This window comes from Podarcis filfolensis (genome assembly GCF_964270895.1).
Source record: "Podarcis filfolensis genome assembly, chromosome: Z".
In the NCBI taxonomy this organism is placed as follows: domain Eukaryota; kingdom Metazoa; phylum Chordata; class Lepidosauria; order Squamata; family Lacertidae; genus Podarcis; species Podarcis filfolensis.
The window spans coordinates 20,967,192-20,986,458 of NC_139617.1; the positions used below are offsets into that span (position 1 = coordinate 20,967,192).

The following is a 19,267-nucleotide window of genomic DNA, read 5'->3' on the forward strand; positions in this document are numbered from 1 at the left end:
ATTCCCTTCATTACTGCAGTCTAATCACAGAGGCGATGCCAGGAGATGGTGCACATAGGCAAAGATTTGATTGAAGAAACACTTCACTTCTTCCTAGCTGTATTGCTATAATGGGAATTCATGTAGGTAAACAAGAGTATCCTCTGTTGACTAGTTTTCAGATTCCCATCTCTAGTAGTGGTGCAAATGAAAACAGAAGATGGAAACAGCAGGGAAAATGACTGAGCAGCAGAAATCAAGCTTGCTCCACCTTCCATGTGACAGCTCTTCTGTCACCTGGAGATGGCTGTCATATACCCACTTAAATTGTAGCTTAATCCTGGTCAGAATGATTTCTCATAAAAATGGGCCAAGTCCAACCTTAAAATACTACTACTACTACTACTACTACTAATAATAATAATAATAATGTATTATTTATACCCTGCCCATCTGGCTGGGTTTCCCCAGCCACTCTGGGAGGCTCCCAATAGAATATTAAAAACACAATAAAACTTCAAACATTAAAAGCTTCCCTAAACAGGGCTGCCTTCAGATGTCTTCTAAAAGTCAGACAGTTGTTTATTTCCTTGACATCTGATGGGAGGGTGTTCCACAGGGTGGGGGCCACTACCCAGAAGGCCCTCTGCCACTGAGCCATGGGAGATAAAACAGAAACAGACTACAACACCCATCATCCCTAACCACTGCGTGTGTTGCCTCATGGCTGAGGGGAGCTGGGAGTCCAGCAACATCTGAAGGGCCGCAGTTTAACGTTTTAAAATCTCTGTTTTAAAATTTATGCTCCTGACCCAAACTTTTTTTCCTTGCCTGTTTGGAATAAGGGTTGGACATGCCAGTCTGTTTCTGATTCACTTCATTTTTAATTCATTCACAATTCCATTCCATTTCTACATTAACGTGTGGCTAAAATTAATAAATACACAAATTAGTATTTAAATGCTATTTTATCAACAAAATATGTATTTATTTACAAAATTTATACAAGGTTTGATTGTAAAAAAAACCCCTCAAAGCAGTTTACAAAAAGAATAAAAATAAAATTATTAGAAAAAACAGTTAAAGCAACCATTTAAAACATTTTTTAAAAAATTAAAGTCAATGATAAACTAGAAGCAGATTAAAACACACATCAACATTCTACATATCTGGGTAGGCTTGCCTGAACAAAAGTGTTTTTAGCGGGTGCCAAAAAGAATACAGTGAAGGCACATCTGCCTGGTTTCAGTATGCAGGGATATGTGTCTTTTTTAATGTACACTTTTCTAAACACATTTTATTCTAAAGCCCACATTTAAAATGTATGTTGGTAGACTTTTTGAGCCGAGAACAAAATTCAGAGAAGGGCAAAATCCAAAGGGCATTTGGATCTGCAGAGGTGTAAATTAGGCTTAAAAACGCAGACTGAACAAACCTTAGTTTGAAGTTCCCAGAACGATTCCTGTCAGGAACCTAAAATCCTGATCTTATTGCCATTATCAGCCTCATGCATCCCGCCATAAACTTCCCCATTTGAATCCAAAATTAAATCTCATTTCTGTCTGTGGGATGGACTCTCCCCTACCCCTGCAAACAGATGCGCACCAGCAATTTTCTCTAACTGCTGAAGAAAGCAGAAACCCCTAAACAAAGCAGGCAAACAAAAAATAGCTCCACGTGTCAGAAGGAGCAGTATGATGCAACTGTCACTTCTGCGTCTCTAGCTGTTAGCCTGAGAATCCTTGTCAGCATTTTGCTGGCTCTTTCAATGACACATGTTCTCAGGGGCAATTTATGCAGAGTCAAAGCTGGTTACTGATAAACATGCCACAGACTTCATTGCCTGTTGAAGTGAACAAGCTCAGATTGCTGGGTTAAAAGAATTGGTGGCCCTGCGCTATGCCATGGAAGAGTTTTTGGCACCTAATAACATACCTTCCAAAGGTTCTGGGCTTGTAGGTTGCCTTCCTAATGAAGCTGTTATGACTGCCCTAAAGCCCAGTGAACATATTCTGGGCACACAAGGCCTATTTTCTGTTATCTATTATTCCAGGACTTAGTGATGACTACAGCAGGAACTCCATTTTAACACAGCGTCATTAAACACGAGAGCAAAAGAGCTGCTTTCTGCTTGTTCTCCCTGCAGCTGTGTGGTTCTCTCAAGCAAGCAAAATGGTATGCATGCCATTTTACCAGAGATGCGGGCTTCTTTTGGAACTATGATGCTCAGTTTTAGTAAGAGAACTAAGACACTTTTGCTTACCCCATGCTTCCTAGCCATGGGTCTGAGAGGATTTTCATTTGCTCCACTGCTCTCCCCACGAAAACCTGCTGTTTACCGCTGAATCGGAACAAACATAAATCCACAGAAAACTCAATTGGTGTTTGTTCCAATTCAGTGGTAAACAGTGTGCTTTCCTGGATGAAAGTGGCGAGGCGAGTGGAATAAAACATGGGATGAGCGCAAGTTTGGATGAGTCCGAAGGCTGCTTTCCTAACCTCAGTTACCTGGGAGTAAGCCCCACTGAGTTCAATAGGACTTGCACCAGAGTGAGGATGGGGAGAAGTTTGTTTAGATCACATTTCAATGCAACCTTCCCAAATTCACGCTTTCCAAGCTAATAATCAGTCAGAAGCACAGCTCTCCTTTGAAATTAATACTTTTCCAAATTTTGCAGTGCAGTTCTCCAACCAAATAATGTGTACAAAATGGAGTATATCAGTGAAAATAACATATAAAATTCATTCTCTCAGGGTGAAATGGCTTGCAAAAATACTAGGAAAAACTGTTTATAAAATATGTACTTTAGGATAAATAGATTGCACAGTAAGCCATTAATTCTCTGTGGATTTCCTTAGTTGTAAGACTTGTTGGACACAGTGGAACAAGTAAACTCACAGAGGCCTGCGTGTTTTGGTTGAACCTCATCTTTCTGGTATTGGAAATGCAGAATTGTTAGGTCTAGGTAACAAGGAAAATGCTCTGCTTTGTTGACCAAGCAAGGGAAGATTACTAGGCTCCTAGCAATTATAGGTCCCTGCCTTTGCTAATCCGGAGGGATTAAACAAAGGGTGTAGCTGCTGATCCTTGTTTCTTTTTGAGCTTGGAGAAGACTCTGAGATTTGGGGGAGACAGAACATAGTCCCAGCCGTGCCATTAAAGTTTAATCAGTCAACCACTGAACTCTTTAAGCACATCACAGCCTCAAATTCCCTCCTAATTCTCTCTTTTTTTTGCCTAGGAAGAGGGTGGCCATGCATCCTACATGACAGATGATAGGCCTCTCTTTGAAGGGTTGTCTGAGAACTGAGGAGCATCTAAGAATGGGGGAGACCCAGGTTTAAATCTCCGCTGAAGCTCATTGGATGACTTTGGGTCAGCCTATCATCATTTTTCAGTGGCTGCCAATTGATTCCCTGGCCCAATTCAAAGTTCTGATTTTGGCCTATAAAGCCTTAAACGGCTCAGGACTGCAATACCTCAAGGACCACCTCTTCCCATATGAACCCACCCAGACCCTGAGATCATTCTCTGAGGCCCTTCTTCATGTGCCTTCTTCACAAGACATCCAGAGTGTGGCAGCATGACAACAGGCCTTTTCTGCAATGGCTCCCCATTTGTGGAATGCTCTTCCAGGGAGGTTTGGCTGGAGCCTTCGTTATACCTCTTCAACCAGGCTTTTGGCTGATTGACATCCGATTCCCCTTTAAATGTGTTGTGGGAGGGTGGGGAGATTATTGGTTTGTTTTTGTTTTTATTATGTATTCTGTATTTTTTTTATATTGTAAGTTTATGTTGTGAACCGCCCTGAGATCTACAGATAAAGGCAGTATACACATTTAATAAGTAATAATGATAGTAATAGTCTGATTCCGTATCAAGACACCTTCCTATGATCCTGTGTTGTGCATTTGTATTTAGGTAAGATGCACCTGATGTGGGGCACAGATTGCAACTCTACACTGTTCAGTGTTTATAGTTCAGTGATGCAGCCTATGCTTTGGATGTAGACTGTCCCAGATTCGATCCCTGTCTTCTTAATTAAAGGATCTCAGTTATTAAGGCTGGGAGAGACCTCTGTTGAGACCTTAGAGCAACTTCTCCTAAGCCTGCAGATATGTTGGACTGAACCTCCCATGAGCCCTGCCATTGGCCATGCTGGCTGCAGTTCATAGGAATCCGAAGGCCAACAACATCTGAAAAGCACCAGGTTGGGAAAAGCATGCCTTGCAGCATTGCTGCTAGTCAGAATAGGAAAGCAATGAGCCTGTTAAGAAGTTAGCTTCTTAACATTCTAAAGAACTTCTTTGTGCAGGTGCTGTTTCATGTGATGCTACCACATACACCAAGACCTGATTTTTGCTCCACCCAGAGTGAAAACAGCTGCCAGGAGTGGCACATCCCATGGGGGCAGAGCTGTTGTGCTACTTACCTGGATGGACCTGGGGAGAGTTTAGGGCTATGTGATTTTAGTAGAAGAACTGCCAATCTAGTTCTCCCATTGCTCCACCACTGCAGCCCCAGCCTCCTCTGCCCCTGCCCTGTCTAGGGAAGCAGCAGGTGTGCAGGTAGCAGGAGGGTGGCTGCATCCTTCCACAAGCACTGTCACTGATAGCTATAAGCATCAAGCATTAAATGATGCTTTGGAGGAATATGTTTTTTCGAGACAGTTAACAAGCCCAGCAGTGACTGCTCAACTTAAGGTTCCGGCTCCTCCTCCGAGACTCAGACTCTCCTAAAAACCCTGCCACGGAAATAACGAGGCCTAAAAATAGCTCAGGTATTGCTTGAAGATGCTGAATGCTCCTCCGTCTATGCCTGTCATAATCCTGCCAAAACATTCTCCCACCAGGTAGATGTGCTACTGTAAGGTACGGTACTGGTTATGATTCAGACACAGGTTTGGGGGGGAAGCAGTGGGAGGTGGGGTAGAAGCAGCCTTGTTGACAGAAAAGCCAAGCAAAGTACTGCCTGTGCAAGATTTTCTTTGCTCTGTCTGCAGCACGGGAGGTTAATTCACCTCTGCTCACAGATCATCTCATAAGACAATGTTGATTAAGGGTCCAGGTTACGATGTTTGCACAGAAAAAGCTGTGGGGTTGGTCTGCCCTGATGGAACACTGAATGTAAGAACATAAGAAGAGCCTGCTGGATCAGGCCAATGGCCCATCTAGTCCAGCAACCTGTTCTCAGAGTGACCGACCAGATGCTCGTGGGAAACCCTCAAGGATTTGAGCAAAAAAGCATTCCTTCCTCCTGAGGTTTCCAGGAACTGGTATTCAGAAGTGTTACTGCCTCCAGCTGTAGTGGCAGAGCATAGCTACTATGGCTGGTAGCCATTGAGAGCCTCATACCCTCCAACATTTCTCCAATGAAAACAGGGACGTCCTATTCAATAACAGTAATAATTTTATTATTTATACCCCACCCATCTGACTGGGTTGCCCCAGCCACTCTGGGAGGCTTCCAACATATATAAAAACATGAAACATTAAAACAACTTCCCTATACAGGGCTGCCTTCAGATGACTTCTAAAGGTTGTATCATTGGCGTCAGAGTCACATAACCCCATATCCTCCAACATTTCTCCGATGAAAATTAGGGACGTCTTAAGGAAAAGCAGGACATTTCGGGATCAAATCATAAAACCAGGACAGCTTCTGTAAATCTGAGGCTGTCCCTGGAAATTAGAGACACTTGGAGGGCCTGCAGCCTTCTCTTCTATAGGCATTTGCAGCTTTCTACATTGTTTCATTTAGTCCATCACTGCCAACTCTGGCAGTTATCAGCTAGATGTCTTTCCCATCACTTATTATGTGATTCTCTAAATCAGGGACACGGGATTTGTGGCATGCCAGATGTTGTTGGAGTCCAATTTCCATCAGCCCCAGCCAGTGCAGCCAATGGTCAGGGATGATGAGTTGTAGTCTAGCAATATATGGAGGGCCTTTGGGTTCCCATCTCTTCTTTAGTTGGAGATGCCAGGAACTGAAACAGGGAGGACCTGCATGAAGCATACATTCTCCACCAATGAGCTACAGCCCCTGTCCCCTTTCACAGGCATGAATTGACTTGTTTAACTTTCAGATATGTCTTCTTACAAGGTCTTGAGGTGTGCTACTGCAATACTTATTTTACCGTAATTGCCCTCGTTCACATCACCGAATAAGAGATAAAAAGGTGGTGCAGATTTGCATGGAATTTGAATACACTATCTTATATCTTAATCAGATAAGATAGAATACACTATCTTATCTGATTCAAAATAATTACTGTAATGTACACAGAAATTCAGTACATCTCACCATGATGGGATGCAGCTAGATCACCTGTGTACCTATGTGGTCTGCTGTCCAGGCTCTCATAGCTGATGGACAACTTCAAGGTCTCTTCTCTCCCTTCTTATGGTTCCCGATGTTTAAGCTAGACTTGCATAGATCCTCCCCAGCTACACCCTGCACCAGACTTGCTTCACACTTTTCTTGAGTGTTTGTGCCTGGCTGAAACGTGTCCATGAACTCTGATGATGACTCTAGCTTTCCTTGATGGAGAACTGAGAGAGGTCCGTGCAAGAGTATGTGAAAACGAGCATGCTGTACAAAGGCAAAATTTGCATTTGTTGCTCCACCCACTTTTGCCTCTGGCCCCACCCATGTGGCCCCTGGAAGCTTGTCTAGAAGGGAATTCGGCACCCACTCTTGTTCTAGACTAGAGCAGTGCTATGCTGGTGCATTATGGGTAATTATGGGGGGAGGGGGATAGACAGTTCATAGCTTTGCGTGCTGTCACCAGGAGCTCCCAGAGGCCTTATTTATTGTTATATTTTAGAGATGGAGTTGCTATTTGGATTTTCTGTTTCAGGCTCGAAAATGTCCAGGCCTAACCCTTTGGAGGCTGGGCATTACATTCAAACAGACCAACAAACCACAGGTAAAAGAAGATGGCACCTGATAAGCTGCCAGTATGGTTCAGCTCTCAGGTTCTCATTATACAGAGGTGTCACTCCCTGCTCCTATCTTAACCAGTCAACTGTGCATTCAATTTTCTTTAGTGCACATTTAAAGAATAATTATCTCAGGAGAACCGATCATGATAACCATCTCCAATTAGGAACTGCTTATCTCACTCCTAGCTACACTACCATCATCAATATATGTTGGGCAGTGCAGCTAAGGGCTTAGATAATAATCTCCAACTGGTCTAAAACCAATATACCACTTTTATAGGTCATGGGATTACCTCCAGAGAACCTTGGGTATTGTAGTTCAGTGAGATGCTTGCTGTTAAGATATCCCTACCCATCTTCTCCCCCCAAAAGCATACAATTCCCAGGATTCCCTGGAAAACGGGAATGACAATTAAGTTGTTTTAGGTCTTTCATGTGAATATGCTCTCAGTAAACAGAAATGGCACAGTGCATATGAGAGGATTAACTGTGGAAGGAACTAATAACAGGTACAAAGCCGCTTGGCGAGAATATGGTATAATGTGCTCTGGTGCAGGAAGGGGCAAATATGTCAATTTTGGTTTCTCCCAGAATCTCCTTTTTTCCAATTATCAGTTCAGTTCTCCACAGTGGTTTGCAAGATAGATAGATAGATAGATAGATAGATGTTATGAAAATTCACCAGCATTTCTCCTAACATATGCCTGGGGAAGGGCCGTAGCTCAATGACAGAGCAACTGCCTTGCATTCAGACGATCCCAGGTTCAATCCCCAGCATCTCCAGTTAACGACTCCTGTCTGAAATCATGGCGAGCCATTGGCAGTCAGTGTAGACAATACTGAGCTAGACAAACCAGCAATCTGACTCAGCATAAGGCAGCTTCCTGTGGTCCTAGGTATGCACTTTCTCCTAATATTCACTATTTTGCAGAGCATTTGTGTTCATTATTTTCACTAGTATGTGCATATTAATGCAAACTCTACCCCAGCTTCGCCATTTTTGTACACATCACTGGGCTAGAGAACTGCATTTGAAAATTCAGAAAAGTGCAGATTTTGGAGGGTGGCTATGTTTCAGTTTGCTTATTGATTCCGGAAGAGTGAAGCAGGTAGGTTCCCCTTTAAAATGTGAAGTGGACTGAATTTCTGCCCCATTCCTAGTCTGGCATTCCATGGTGCATTACCATTTTTATGCACTGCGTTCTGCAAATCTCGGAGACTCCCTTTCTATGACACATTGCTACAAAGCAGGTAGTGACTTAATGAGAGGCAAAGGAGAGAGACTGAAGAAGGGATTGCCAGAAGCTGCATGAGGTGAATGTTAACAAGCCCATTCACGTCATCAGCATCTTTGCTCCCTGCTCCCATCCTTCTACCCCCCCCCCCTTTTTATGAACCCTATTGGAACCAGGGAATTACGTACTAAGGAAAACCCTTCTGCTGAGAACATGTAATTATTCTGGGCAAGGATCAATGCAACATGGTTAATCAATTTACCAACTGAATTTGCTTGTATTTTTCTTCTTCGTGGCTGCAGCCTGGCTGAGAAAGGAGGGGAGGTAGAATTAGGAATGAGGGTGAGAAACTGGGTTTTGCATTTGTGAAATGGGGCATTTATAGCTGAGCATTCATTATCACTGGAACCTCCAGAGCTTTTGGCAGGCAAAACACTGCTATCAATCAGCAGGACTTGGAATAAATGACTCCATATGAGGCTATTACTTTAAAAGGTGCATTTAAGAAGGAGCTGATCTTATATATTTACGTGCACACACAGCTGTTTAATCACCTTGCAGGCTGCCGAGAACCACAACTGATTTTGTTGCTGTTTAACTTGAAACACTGTGATGTCACACACAGAACCATTCATTTATACACATATGGTGCTCTCTTGACTGCAAAAGAAACACATCGGAAGGAAAACAAAAATTGGCTGCTCACAATTCTCAATGAAATTTTGCAACTGTGATTCTAAAATAAATGCAGCAGCAACACTTATACCTTTCATTTAACAATAAGCATGTATTACTGGAAGCAGACAGGATGCTGCCACAATCTGGGCAGGGGCTGGAATTCCAGAGGTCTGTTGTGGGGGATTCCCAACCCCTCCCTGCAACAAATAATGGTTTCAGAAGAAGGGTTGTCCTCAGAACTGCTGCAATGGCTGCAAGAATTTCCCTTCTGTGACTGCTCTGATATTGCTGATTATCAGACCCCTCCACCACCACGCCAGCTGAAGCTGTTTGCATTTTGAAAAAATCTGCATCTGAGATACAAAGATGCATATAACTCTGTGCCTGATTTGGCCCTGATTTTCCAGTGGTTTCAATTTAAAACATTGTTTAATAGTTAGCTGTCATTTTATTCTGCAGTATTTCACTTCAAGTGCTACTTGATGGCAAAGAACATTTTTTGGGGGGGGCGCAGTTACCATCTGTGTGCATGTATTTATATAGATATAAAAATGCGATGAGCATAGGAAGCTGCCTTATACCGAGCCAGACTCTTGGTCCATCTAGCTCTTTGCTGCCTGCACAGGCTGGCAGCAGCTCTCTTGGGTTTGAGGCAGGGGGCTTACCTGGAGATGCCCGTCACTGACCCTGTGACTTTCTCCATGAAAAGCAGAGACTCTGCCGTTGTGCTATGGCCCTTCCATGAAAATTTATGGTTTTGCTGAATAGAGGTGCAAACCTTGTGGAACAGTTACTATCTGCAGCACATAGCTAAACTAGGGAGCTCATTCCCACAGGGGGCAGTGATGGTCACATGGTTTCAGCAGATTCATGGAGGAGAGGACTATTGGTGCCTATTAGCCATGATGCCTATGTGCTGCCTCCATAGAGACAGTAATGCTTCTGGATACCAGTTGCTGGAAACTTCAGGTGGGAACAGAACAGCTTTAGGGCTTCCCACAGGCACCTGGTTGGCCACTTTGGGAAGAGGATGCTGGACTAGATGGGCCATTGGCCTGACCCAGCAGGCTCAAGTTCTTATGCTATGTTCTTCACGAGGCTGCACGGCAAACAGGGATTTCTCTCTAAGCTAAAATGCCAGCATACTCCCTCAAGCTGCACAGTGGGAATTGGGAAATTGCAGATTGTTAGACTATAACTCCTCGACCCCCTCGGGGGCAGACGGAACATCAAAGTGCACTTTGCCATCTCACATGATCAGCAAATGCAATAGAACAGCTACAGAATATATCTTAAGAACCTAGGAAACACTGTGCTGGCCCATCTAGTTCAGAATTCTATTCTCACCATGGGCAACCAGAGGCCTCTGGGGAGCCCCAAAGCAGAACCCGATCACAACAGCACCCTTAGCAAATGACAGTTCACTGAATTTCAATTTGCATGCTGTTGTGGGAGGTATGAATCATCTGCCCCATATGTTTAAACCAATACAGTGGTACCTTGGTTATTGAACGGCTTGACTCCTGAACAAATCGGCTCCCGAACGCTGCAAACCAGGAGTGACTGTTCCAGTTTGTGAACATTTTTCAGAAGCGGAACATACAGAGAGAGCCAGTGTGGTGTAGTGGTTAAGAGCGGTGGACTCGTAATCCGGGTTTGCGTCTCCGCTCCTCCACATGAAGCTACTGGGTGAGCTTGGGCTAGTCGCACTTCTCTGAAGTCTCTCAGCCTCACTCACCTCACAGAGTGTTTGTTGTGGGGGAGGAAGGGAAAGGAGAATGTTAGTCACTTTGAGACTCCTTAGGGTAGTGATAAAGCGGGATATCAAATCCAAACTCTTCTTCTTCTTCAGTGCGGCTTCTGCTTGAGTGTAGGAAGCTCCTGCAACCAATCGGAAGCTGCGCCTTGGTTTTCGAATGGTTTCGGGAGTTGAACGGACTCCCGGAATGGATTAAGTTCGAGAACCAAGGTACCACTGTATCTTATCACTGTTACAGTCATGGCTTCCCCCAAATAATCATAGTAATTGTAGTTTGCTAAGGGTGTTGTGAGTTGTTACAATACACCTGTTCCCCTTACATAATCAAAACCCCCAGCGTGGTTTAACTAACGACCCTTCCCCAGGGATTGTTCTGTGAGGGGACTAGCAGTCCCCTCCTAACAACTCTTGCCACCCATAACAAACTACAGTTCCCAGGATTCTTTGGGGGAAAGCCATGACTATTTAAAGTAGAACACTGCTTTAAATGTACAGTGCAGATGGGGTATTAATCAGCATCCCTTGGAAGCTGAACATGCTCAAGTCGTCATTGCTGTTTTGGGGTTCTTGCCCTCTCCACTTTTTAGGGATCAGTTTTGTACTTCTTCTAACCCCAGGGTCCCCTGTACCTACCTCCTGTGCAAGTCACAACCACTCCTGCAAGTGCACCTGCTGAAACTTCCCCGTCATTTTGCTTGCTCTGTGCATACAAAGGCACATACAGTAGTGCAAAGCTATTTTGAATCTCAGAAACAAGTTGTATAGAGGGAGCCTTTTAAAAAAAAAACAATTTCTCCAAGTACAGTGGTACTTCGGGTTAAGAACTTAATTCATTCTGGAGGTCCGTTCTTAACCTGAAGCTGTTCTCATCCTGAGGTCCCACGTTAGCTAATGGGGCTCCTGCTGCCACTGCGCCACCACTGCACGATTTCTGTTCTCATCCTGAAGCAAAGTTCTTAACCCGAGGTACTATTTCTGGGTTGTTGGAGTCTGTAACCTGAAGCGTCTGTAACCTGAAGTGTCTGTAACTTGAGGTACCACTGTATCTCACAAGCTTTGCAGGGCATCTGCAATGTGGAAATCAGAGGGTGTTTGTAAGACATATATAAGGGGGGTATATGTGCCCTATTTGTTGATTCTCAGATGCCCAGGGAATCAAAAGGAAAATAGAAATAATACTCTATTGAGTGGCCATGGGGCTCAAACCAGGAGTCTTATGTATGACACACTGGTTATGAGAACATATTAAGTTGCCTTTTACTGTCAAACCCTTGGCCAACCTGATCTACTCTTTCTAGCAGTGGGTGTCCAGCAAGTCAAGCTCAGGTCTAAATTATGGTAACCATTTCTAACTTGGCATCTGTACATTTTAATTCAAATCAGTCCAGTTCAATTAAATTTATCTACTGCCCATTGGCGTGTATACATATTAATTAGTACATGCAGATGTTATGCAGATATGTGTCCTCTCATGTGTGTGTGTGTTTGTGCAATGCATTTTTTAAAAAAATAAATAAATTGTGGGCAGGGGTATGATGCAAAGATGGGCAATCTAGGCTGCCCTTTGTGCCTCTGAGGAGCCAGACCACCCACCATGTTCCTGCCCATTGCTATTGTCTTCTTCAATGCTTCTGTTGCTCTATGGGAGGCCTGAAGCTTTGAGAAGGTGTGTGTGTGTGTGTGTAAAATGAATATGCAATACATTTAGCTGCCAACTCTTGCCAGTTCCTGCCCTGGAATAGGCTTATATGTGAACATTAATTATCTCCGGCAAGTTCCAAAGATCTCAGAAGCCCACTTTGAAGAAATTTGGAGCAGGCCTTTTAGGGTGGCCACCTCTGTTCTTTGGAATAGCTTTCTTGCTGGGATACAGCAGGTGCACACTGTCTGCGCTTTCCCGAAACAACTGAAGGCAATTTCCCCCACCCAACAGGTTTTCGCAACCGGAGATCAAGTCTTTGCTATGAGTGTCTATTTTGCATTTCTTTAGCTTTGTTTTAAATGTATCAGCTGTTTTTGGGGGTGTGTGTTTTTTTAACTGTTGTTGTTTTGCCATTTTTAATTGTGTATCACCTTGAAGCAATTGTGTGAATGGTAATTAATATTGATGATGATACAGTACTAACATCTCTTATTTTTTAATACAGCATGGTGAATCTGCAGCCACCTTATCATGGAATCCACACCCACCTCTGTCCTGTGACTGGTGAAATCCCTTGTTTAAGTCACATTTCATCTCAGTTTGTTTGCTTGTTTATTCATTTATTGCATTTATGTCCCACCTTGCCTCCCAAAGATGCCCAGGGCAGCGGCAAACACACCAGCAATAAAGTAACAAAATAATAATGAAAAAACTTATCCAAAACTGACCAAACACAATCACATACTTGCACAGATAATACTTTCAAGGTGCTAGGAACAGAAATGTTCAATCATCGAATGCCTGGGAAAACAACACTGGTTTAAAATTCTTCCTGAAAGGGGGGGTGGGGGGTGGAGAGATGCACTTCACAAGGGAGGGCATCCCATGAATGGGGAACCACCACTTTAAAACCCTTTTCGCAGGTCAGGGCCAACTGGGCAGCACTTGGTGACACCACCACCAACAAGGCCTTGCTGCTGATCATAGGGTCTGAGATGGTTGATATTGGAGAACATGCTTTTTGGGGGTACTTGGATCCCAAGGGCTTTGTTAGTACTTACACCTCGAATTGGACCCAGCAGGCCACTGGCAGCCGATGCAAAGCTTTCCAGACTGGTGACACATGGTCCCATCAAGCTGCTCCAGGTTCAGAGTCTTAACTTTTCAAGACTTTGAATGACAGATTAGAGTTGGACCAGGGGTTAGCAAACTTTTTCAGCAGGGGGCCGGTCCACTGTACCTCAGACCTTGTGTGGGGCCAGACTATATTTTGAAAAATAAATAAATGAACGAATTCCTACGCCCTACAAATAACATAGAGATGCATTTTAAATAAAAGGACACATTCTACTCATGTAAAAACACACTGATTCCCAGACCGTCCGTGGGCCGGATTTAGAAGGCTATCGGGCTGGATCCGGCCCCCGGGCCTTAGGTTGCCTACCCATGGATTAGACTTACAAGCTGAACAAAGCTTGAACTGCTCACTGGACTAGGATTCAAAGAGACAAGGAGAATTCAAAGATGGGTGTCTACTATAAGTAGAATGCACTGCAAGAAGACATAAATTTTGGAAAGCTGAATGAGTTCACACTAGCTAATTCTAACCTGAATGAAGTCTCAACAGAGAGAAATGAGGAAGCCTCATTATTTGGCTATCTGAGCAGGTTTGCAAAATGTAGAAGTTGAATTAGTTGCGGGGGGGGGCTGTGCAACTGTCAGGGGTCCTGTACCTTTACCTTTTTTACCTTACCACCACCACTACTTTGCTCTATATGCCATGGACCCCTCAGAGGTGCACGCAATACTAGTGGACATGGATTGACAACTTTCCTTTCTCTCTTCCACTAGTCGTTTTCCATGCTTTTTAACAGCAGCCATATACACAGGCATTTTATTTATGTTGGCAATTATCTATTATCCTACCTTTCCACTCCAGAGCAAAATGCTCAGGGCAGCTAACACCATAAATTTAAAAGCAATATATACAATACAGCAGTTTTAAAAAACACAATGAAAGATACAGCAGTAAATTAAAAAAAGCAAACAAACTTACACTGAGGAGGAACATTGTAAGCTGCCTTAATACCAGGACAGACCACTTGTCTCTCTAGCTCAGTGTTGTCTACTGCAATGCTCTTCTATGTTGGGTCCCCAGATGCTGTTGGAGTGCAACTTCCATCATCCCTTACCATTGGCTAAACTGGCTGTGAATGATGGGAGTTGTAGTTCAGCAACACCTGGAGATGCAAGGAGATACATTTCCATCCCCTGCCACTGGCTTCTTTTTTAAACTGGATACGCTGAATAGATGCTCAGTTCCTCATTTTTCCTGCATTTAGCTCAGTTCTCTAAAATTCCACATCAGTGTGTGTGTGTGTGTGTGTGTGTGTGTGTGTGTGTGTGTGTTATGAAAATAAACCAGCATTTTAGTGTAAATTAGTTCTAAGATGTGCATTTTTGTGTGCAGTTTTACCTAATATGCACACTTTTGCAAATGTATAATGGATTTTAAATGCTAGTTCCTTCAATATGTACCTTTTGTTGCACATTTTACCTGAGTATACGGATTGTTCTACACATTGCTTGGTGGAAGAACTGGAGTGCAAAACTCAGAAAAGTGCAAATTTCTAATGATGGATGTTTCAGTTTGGGATTTGATTATTTATTTTTTTTAAGAGCAAACTAGGTAAGTTCATACTGAAATGAGAACAGAATCAGATTTCTCCCCTATCCCTCCATTCTGCCAGGCAAAGGAGTTGCTCTGCAACTAAGCTATCCTGAAAGGAGCAAAGGGGGTGTGGGGTGGTGGGATCTGGTTGAAAGCCTCCTGAAACAGAAGAGTCTACAGATACACATGGGAAGCCTATAAAGAAGAAGCTAAAAAGATTTCCCAGAACAAGGACATCCTGGGTGCTGCATCAAAGAAACTCCCATAGAGGAGTGCCATGTCAAATCTGAATCCTAAATACTGTCAGACTCATTTGCTTCCTTGGAGTAAGATTGCAATTGAGAAAAACAAATGTGTGCATCTGCACTGAGCTCCATAGAATATTCACCAGTTTTGATTTTCAGAAAACTAGCAATTTTGGCAGAGTAGCACCCCCCCCTCCCCGCCTGCAAACAAGGCTCAGATTCTGCAAATATTTACACTTTTCTGAGTACTATTTGGCTGCTGCTGCTGCTTCCTCTTCCTTCCTTCCTGAGTCATATGGGTGATGCCCCCAATCTGGAATCGCACAGTAAATAGGAAGTTATTGTGATGCTGTGTCTTAACATAGTGGTGGCATTGCCAGACACCTCTAAAATAAAGTCAAGCGGGTCAGCACAATCAATCAGTTTTGGCTACAAGACAATGCTACTGAGGGCGATTTTTGAGCCTCATGCAAAATATGATAAGCAGCTTCAGCTCTGCCCTAATTTGGGCAAGTCCTCAAGTGGCCACACTTAACATTTTAGCTGCAAGATAATATTTAATGAACCTTTTTCTCCTGTTTGGCTGCATAGCTCATGCTATTATATCTGTTCATTGGGATGGAGCAAATGCTAAAGGAAAAATCTAATCCTTTGTTGGTAGCAAGAGCAATAGGGGGCTTTTGTGTGTGTAAATGAAGCCTACATGTCTGTGTGCACTCAGAAAGCACCCTACTGAAGGAAAGTCCTGTCTGCTGCTACACACGCTCCAGTTTCATCATGCAAAATTTCATTTTGAAATAATAGCCCATAATGCTGAAAGGAATCCCCTTGCATTTGTTATATCACGATGTGCAAAGAGATAAAGACACAGAAGATCTATAAGCGCACCATAGCATGTTTTAGCAAGCAACTTAGGGTCAAACTTGATGCAATGGTGGCAGACACATGTGTTAAAACTGGTAAACTGCTAAATTTTTATGAAGTGGTGGGGAAGGGGGATATTTAATCCTTACTTACACACACACACACACACACACACAGAGAGAGAGAGAGAGAGAGAGAGAGAGAGAGAGAGAATTCCCCCTACACATTTTTCTCCTGCTGCAACTTTGACTTGGAGAATAGGGGGAGCAGGTTTGGAGCTGGAAGGAAAAGAGTTGACAGGCAGGATCTCAGCACCCTCCTGCACAGCATTTTTCACCCCCAAATTCCTCTTGCATCACATAAATTTGGCACAATCTGCATCCAAACACGGGGACTCTGCTATCATACTTTTAATCATCATTTTAATCATACTTTGTCTGATTAAATCCTAAGTGTTTGGGATAAGTAAGAATTGTGTCCTTATTTGTCATTCCAAAAAAAAACTGTTTGCACACATAGAGGATGAGAAAAGTGCTCATTCCACTGGTGGTGGATTTTCTTTCTCAGCTATGTTGTAAATATAAAGCCAAGATCTATCTGGAATCCAGCAACAAGTACTATTATTAATTTTTATTTGTTTATTTATTTAGAAAACCATGCCTCCAGTAGTGTTGTGACCCATCATATCACCTGCGTTTTGGAAATGTAAAATTTTCACTACACCCACAAACCCTTTGAATACAGTAACAAACTATCTAAACAGTAGGATTCTTCCCTCTTAGACACCAGTGCTCTATTTCAGTGGTGTCCCAAGATCTTGTTAATTTCAAGACTTTTCCTGGCTTAGTCATATTGGAATAATGACCCCCTCCATGAGGGTCAAGAAATGGATTCTTGAGAAGCCAAGTTTTTGGATTCTTCAGCTGTTACCCACCCATACGAGGGCTTACGTTGAGGGTACAGGTGTGTAACAGCACAACACATACTATCCTGCTGGCAAGAAGAGTTGCACAAAACTGTTGTGTGTATGAATAGTGGCAGTTTTGCAGAGTAGAAGCAGGGAGTACATTCCACCCAACTCAAAAATTATCCCTATGCATAACCATGTAGAATTATGTCATGAAATATAAGCAGTCTTGGATTCCAACTTGGGCCATATATTGAACTGAATTATATTGTGTATCATATTTTGTACATACAATGCACCTTTTGGAGATCAGGGCTATATTAATTGCATACAAATTAAAACCAATGTCTGGTTTAATAGTAAAGGAATTTTAAAAGGAAAAGGTGATGGCCCTTCAGTATAATACTACATGCAGATACACACACACACACACACACACAGCAATATAATGAAGGCCTGTGTATTGCATATGCATATATAAATAGAAGTATATTGCTTGTTACCGTGTGTCCCTACATCACAAAGAAAATGTTCCACCAGAGTTCATTTTGCAAAGCAGAAATTGTTCTTAGCTTGCTCCTTAAGGCCAGCCCTTTCTCGCAATGTAGGTCTCCACAGATACATGCTATTGCTTGCACCCCCCTCCTTACTCGGGAAAAAAGAAACAAGATTCATTGTGTTCAGAAAAGTACTTCAGTGCCTCCTGTCCAAATTAATGCCTACTAATACCATAGGCTGAGTTTCCAGATAGAAAACATGGGTTTGGTATGGTGGTAGTGACTACACAATGCATGGTGTGGGTGCGTGTGTGTGGAATCCGTAATTCCTGCCAAGTTATCCTGAAGAGTTTCTCCTGCAAGGTTGTTCTCAGGTGTCCCTTGCTGCTCCCTCGTTGTACTCTCCATATATGGCAGGGGCTGCACTGTCCACAGTGCTGGGGCGGGTTGTGGGGAGATTGTCACGGAGGATGCATGACACAAAATACAGAGAAGCTACAAGCAAAGCTGGGGAGCCCAGACTCTAAGCAACCTGTACATGGCTCAATAATCAAGGGTGTCATCCTCCCATCACTAGCTATATGCTTGAATCCACACACACACACACACACACACACACACACACACACACATGCATACTAGTGCTGCAACCTACTGCATCAAATCACCTGTTCCGAACACATCAGAGATAATCAGGGCATTTTTTAAAGACAGCCAGGCATAAGATCATTACACTGTGCAATGGCTAAATGGGGAGAGGGAGGTGTCTTCTGCTTCTTAGAGCACGGGCACATTCTACAGTCCCGCCAGGGTTTGGGCTCACACATGCAATCAGCTCTCAGCCAAGAGGTTCCAGTGGCACTTTAGCATTGGAGTGTCAAATTAAACACACACACGCACGCACACACCAACAACAGCCTGTCTCCATTCAGTCGTGCCTCTTTCTCAGTCAACTCGCTTGCATGAGACAGCATACCGATCTTCAAAACTGAGAGAACTCTGCACATTGGAAGGAGCAGGGGCTGGGATCACAACAATGCATCATGCCTAAAGCGCAGGTTATGAAAGGCCAGCGGGGAGAAGAGAGAGAGAGAGAGAGAGAGGCAGATTGCAATATAGAAATACTCTTACCTTTCATCCAATCCACTACTTGTTTGGGCATCCACTTGCTAATAGGTTCCATAACGAGGGCCATCATCAGACCACTTTATCGTTCACACGAGGAGGAGGAGGGAAAATATTGAGAAAAAGAGGAATGGGAAGCAGGAAAGGAAAAAAGAGAGAGGGGTGGGTGGGTGTGAGGGAAATGAAACGAATCTCTCAGAGCATGGCTAGAGGAGAAAGCGGGAGGATTTCACGATGCAGTCCAAAGATGAGCTGACGCTTTGTCCCTCCAGCTTTTTCCTGCACTGATTCAGTAATGTATAAAATTACGCTGCTTGATCAGCTCTAGCACCTCCCCTGCCGCACACAGCCAGCAGCCCTCTAGAGCTCACTGAATCAGGAAATGGTGCAGTGTGTCTCTACTTACTTACGAAAAAAAGAGGAAAAAAAAGAAAGAGGCAGTCTCTACACCCAATGATCTACTTATTTAGGCTGGCACAAATATGAAATTACAGTGCACACTTCAGCTGTTCCAGCCTCCCCTCTTTCCCCCTGCTATTCCAGCCTCTAGAGCTGGATTTTTGACTAGCTCTGGGGATCACGGATGAGAGAGGAGAGGGAGGGAGGGAGGGAGGGAGGGAAGACAAGGGGTGGGAGGGTGGGAGAAGACGAATGCAAAGATAACGATATTGCTAGCTGGAACTTGATAGCGGATTGTCTCTGTTCAGCGGCAAAAGA

General features: G+C 43.5%; 1 protein-coding gene across 1 annotated transcript in view; it reads right to left on the reverse strand.

The window, feature by feature from the left end:
- LOC310754211 (connector enhancer of kinase suppressor of ras 2-like) overlaps positions 1 to 18,880 on the reverse strand; it is a 324,198-nt gene extending 305,318 nt beyond the window's left edge. The window contains exon 1 of the mRNA XM_083595841.1: positions 18,557 to 18,880. Coding sequence (XP_083451967.1) covers positions 18,557 to 18,623 — 67 coding nt within the window. The 5' untranslated portion in view covers positions 18,624 to 18,880. The remainder of the gene's footprint in view (positions 1 to 18,556) is intronic.
- Positions 18,881 to 19,267: the final 387 nt, after the last annotated feature.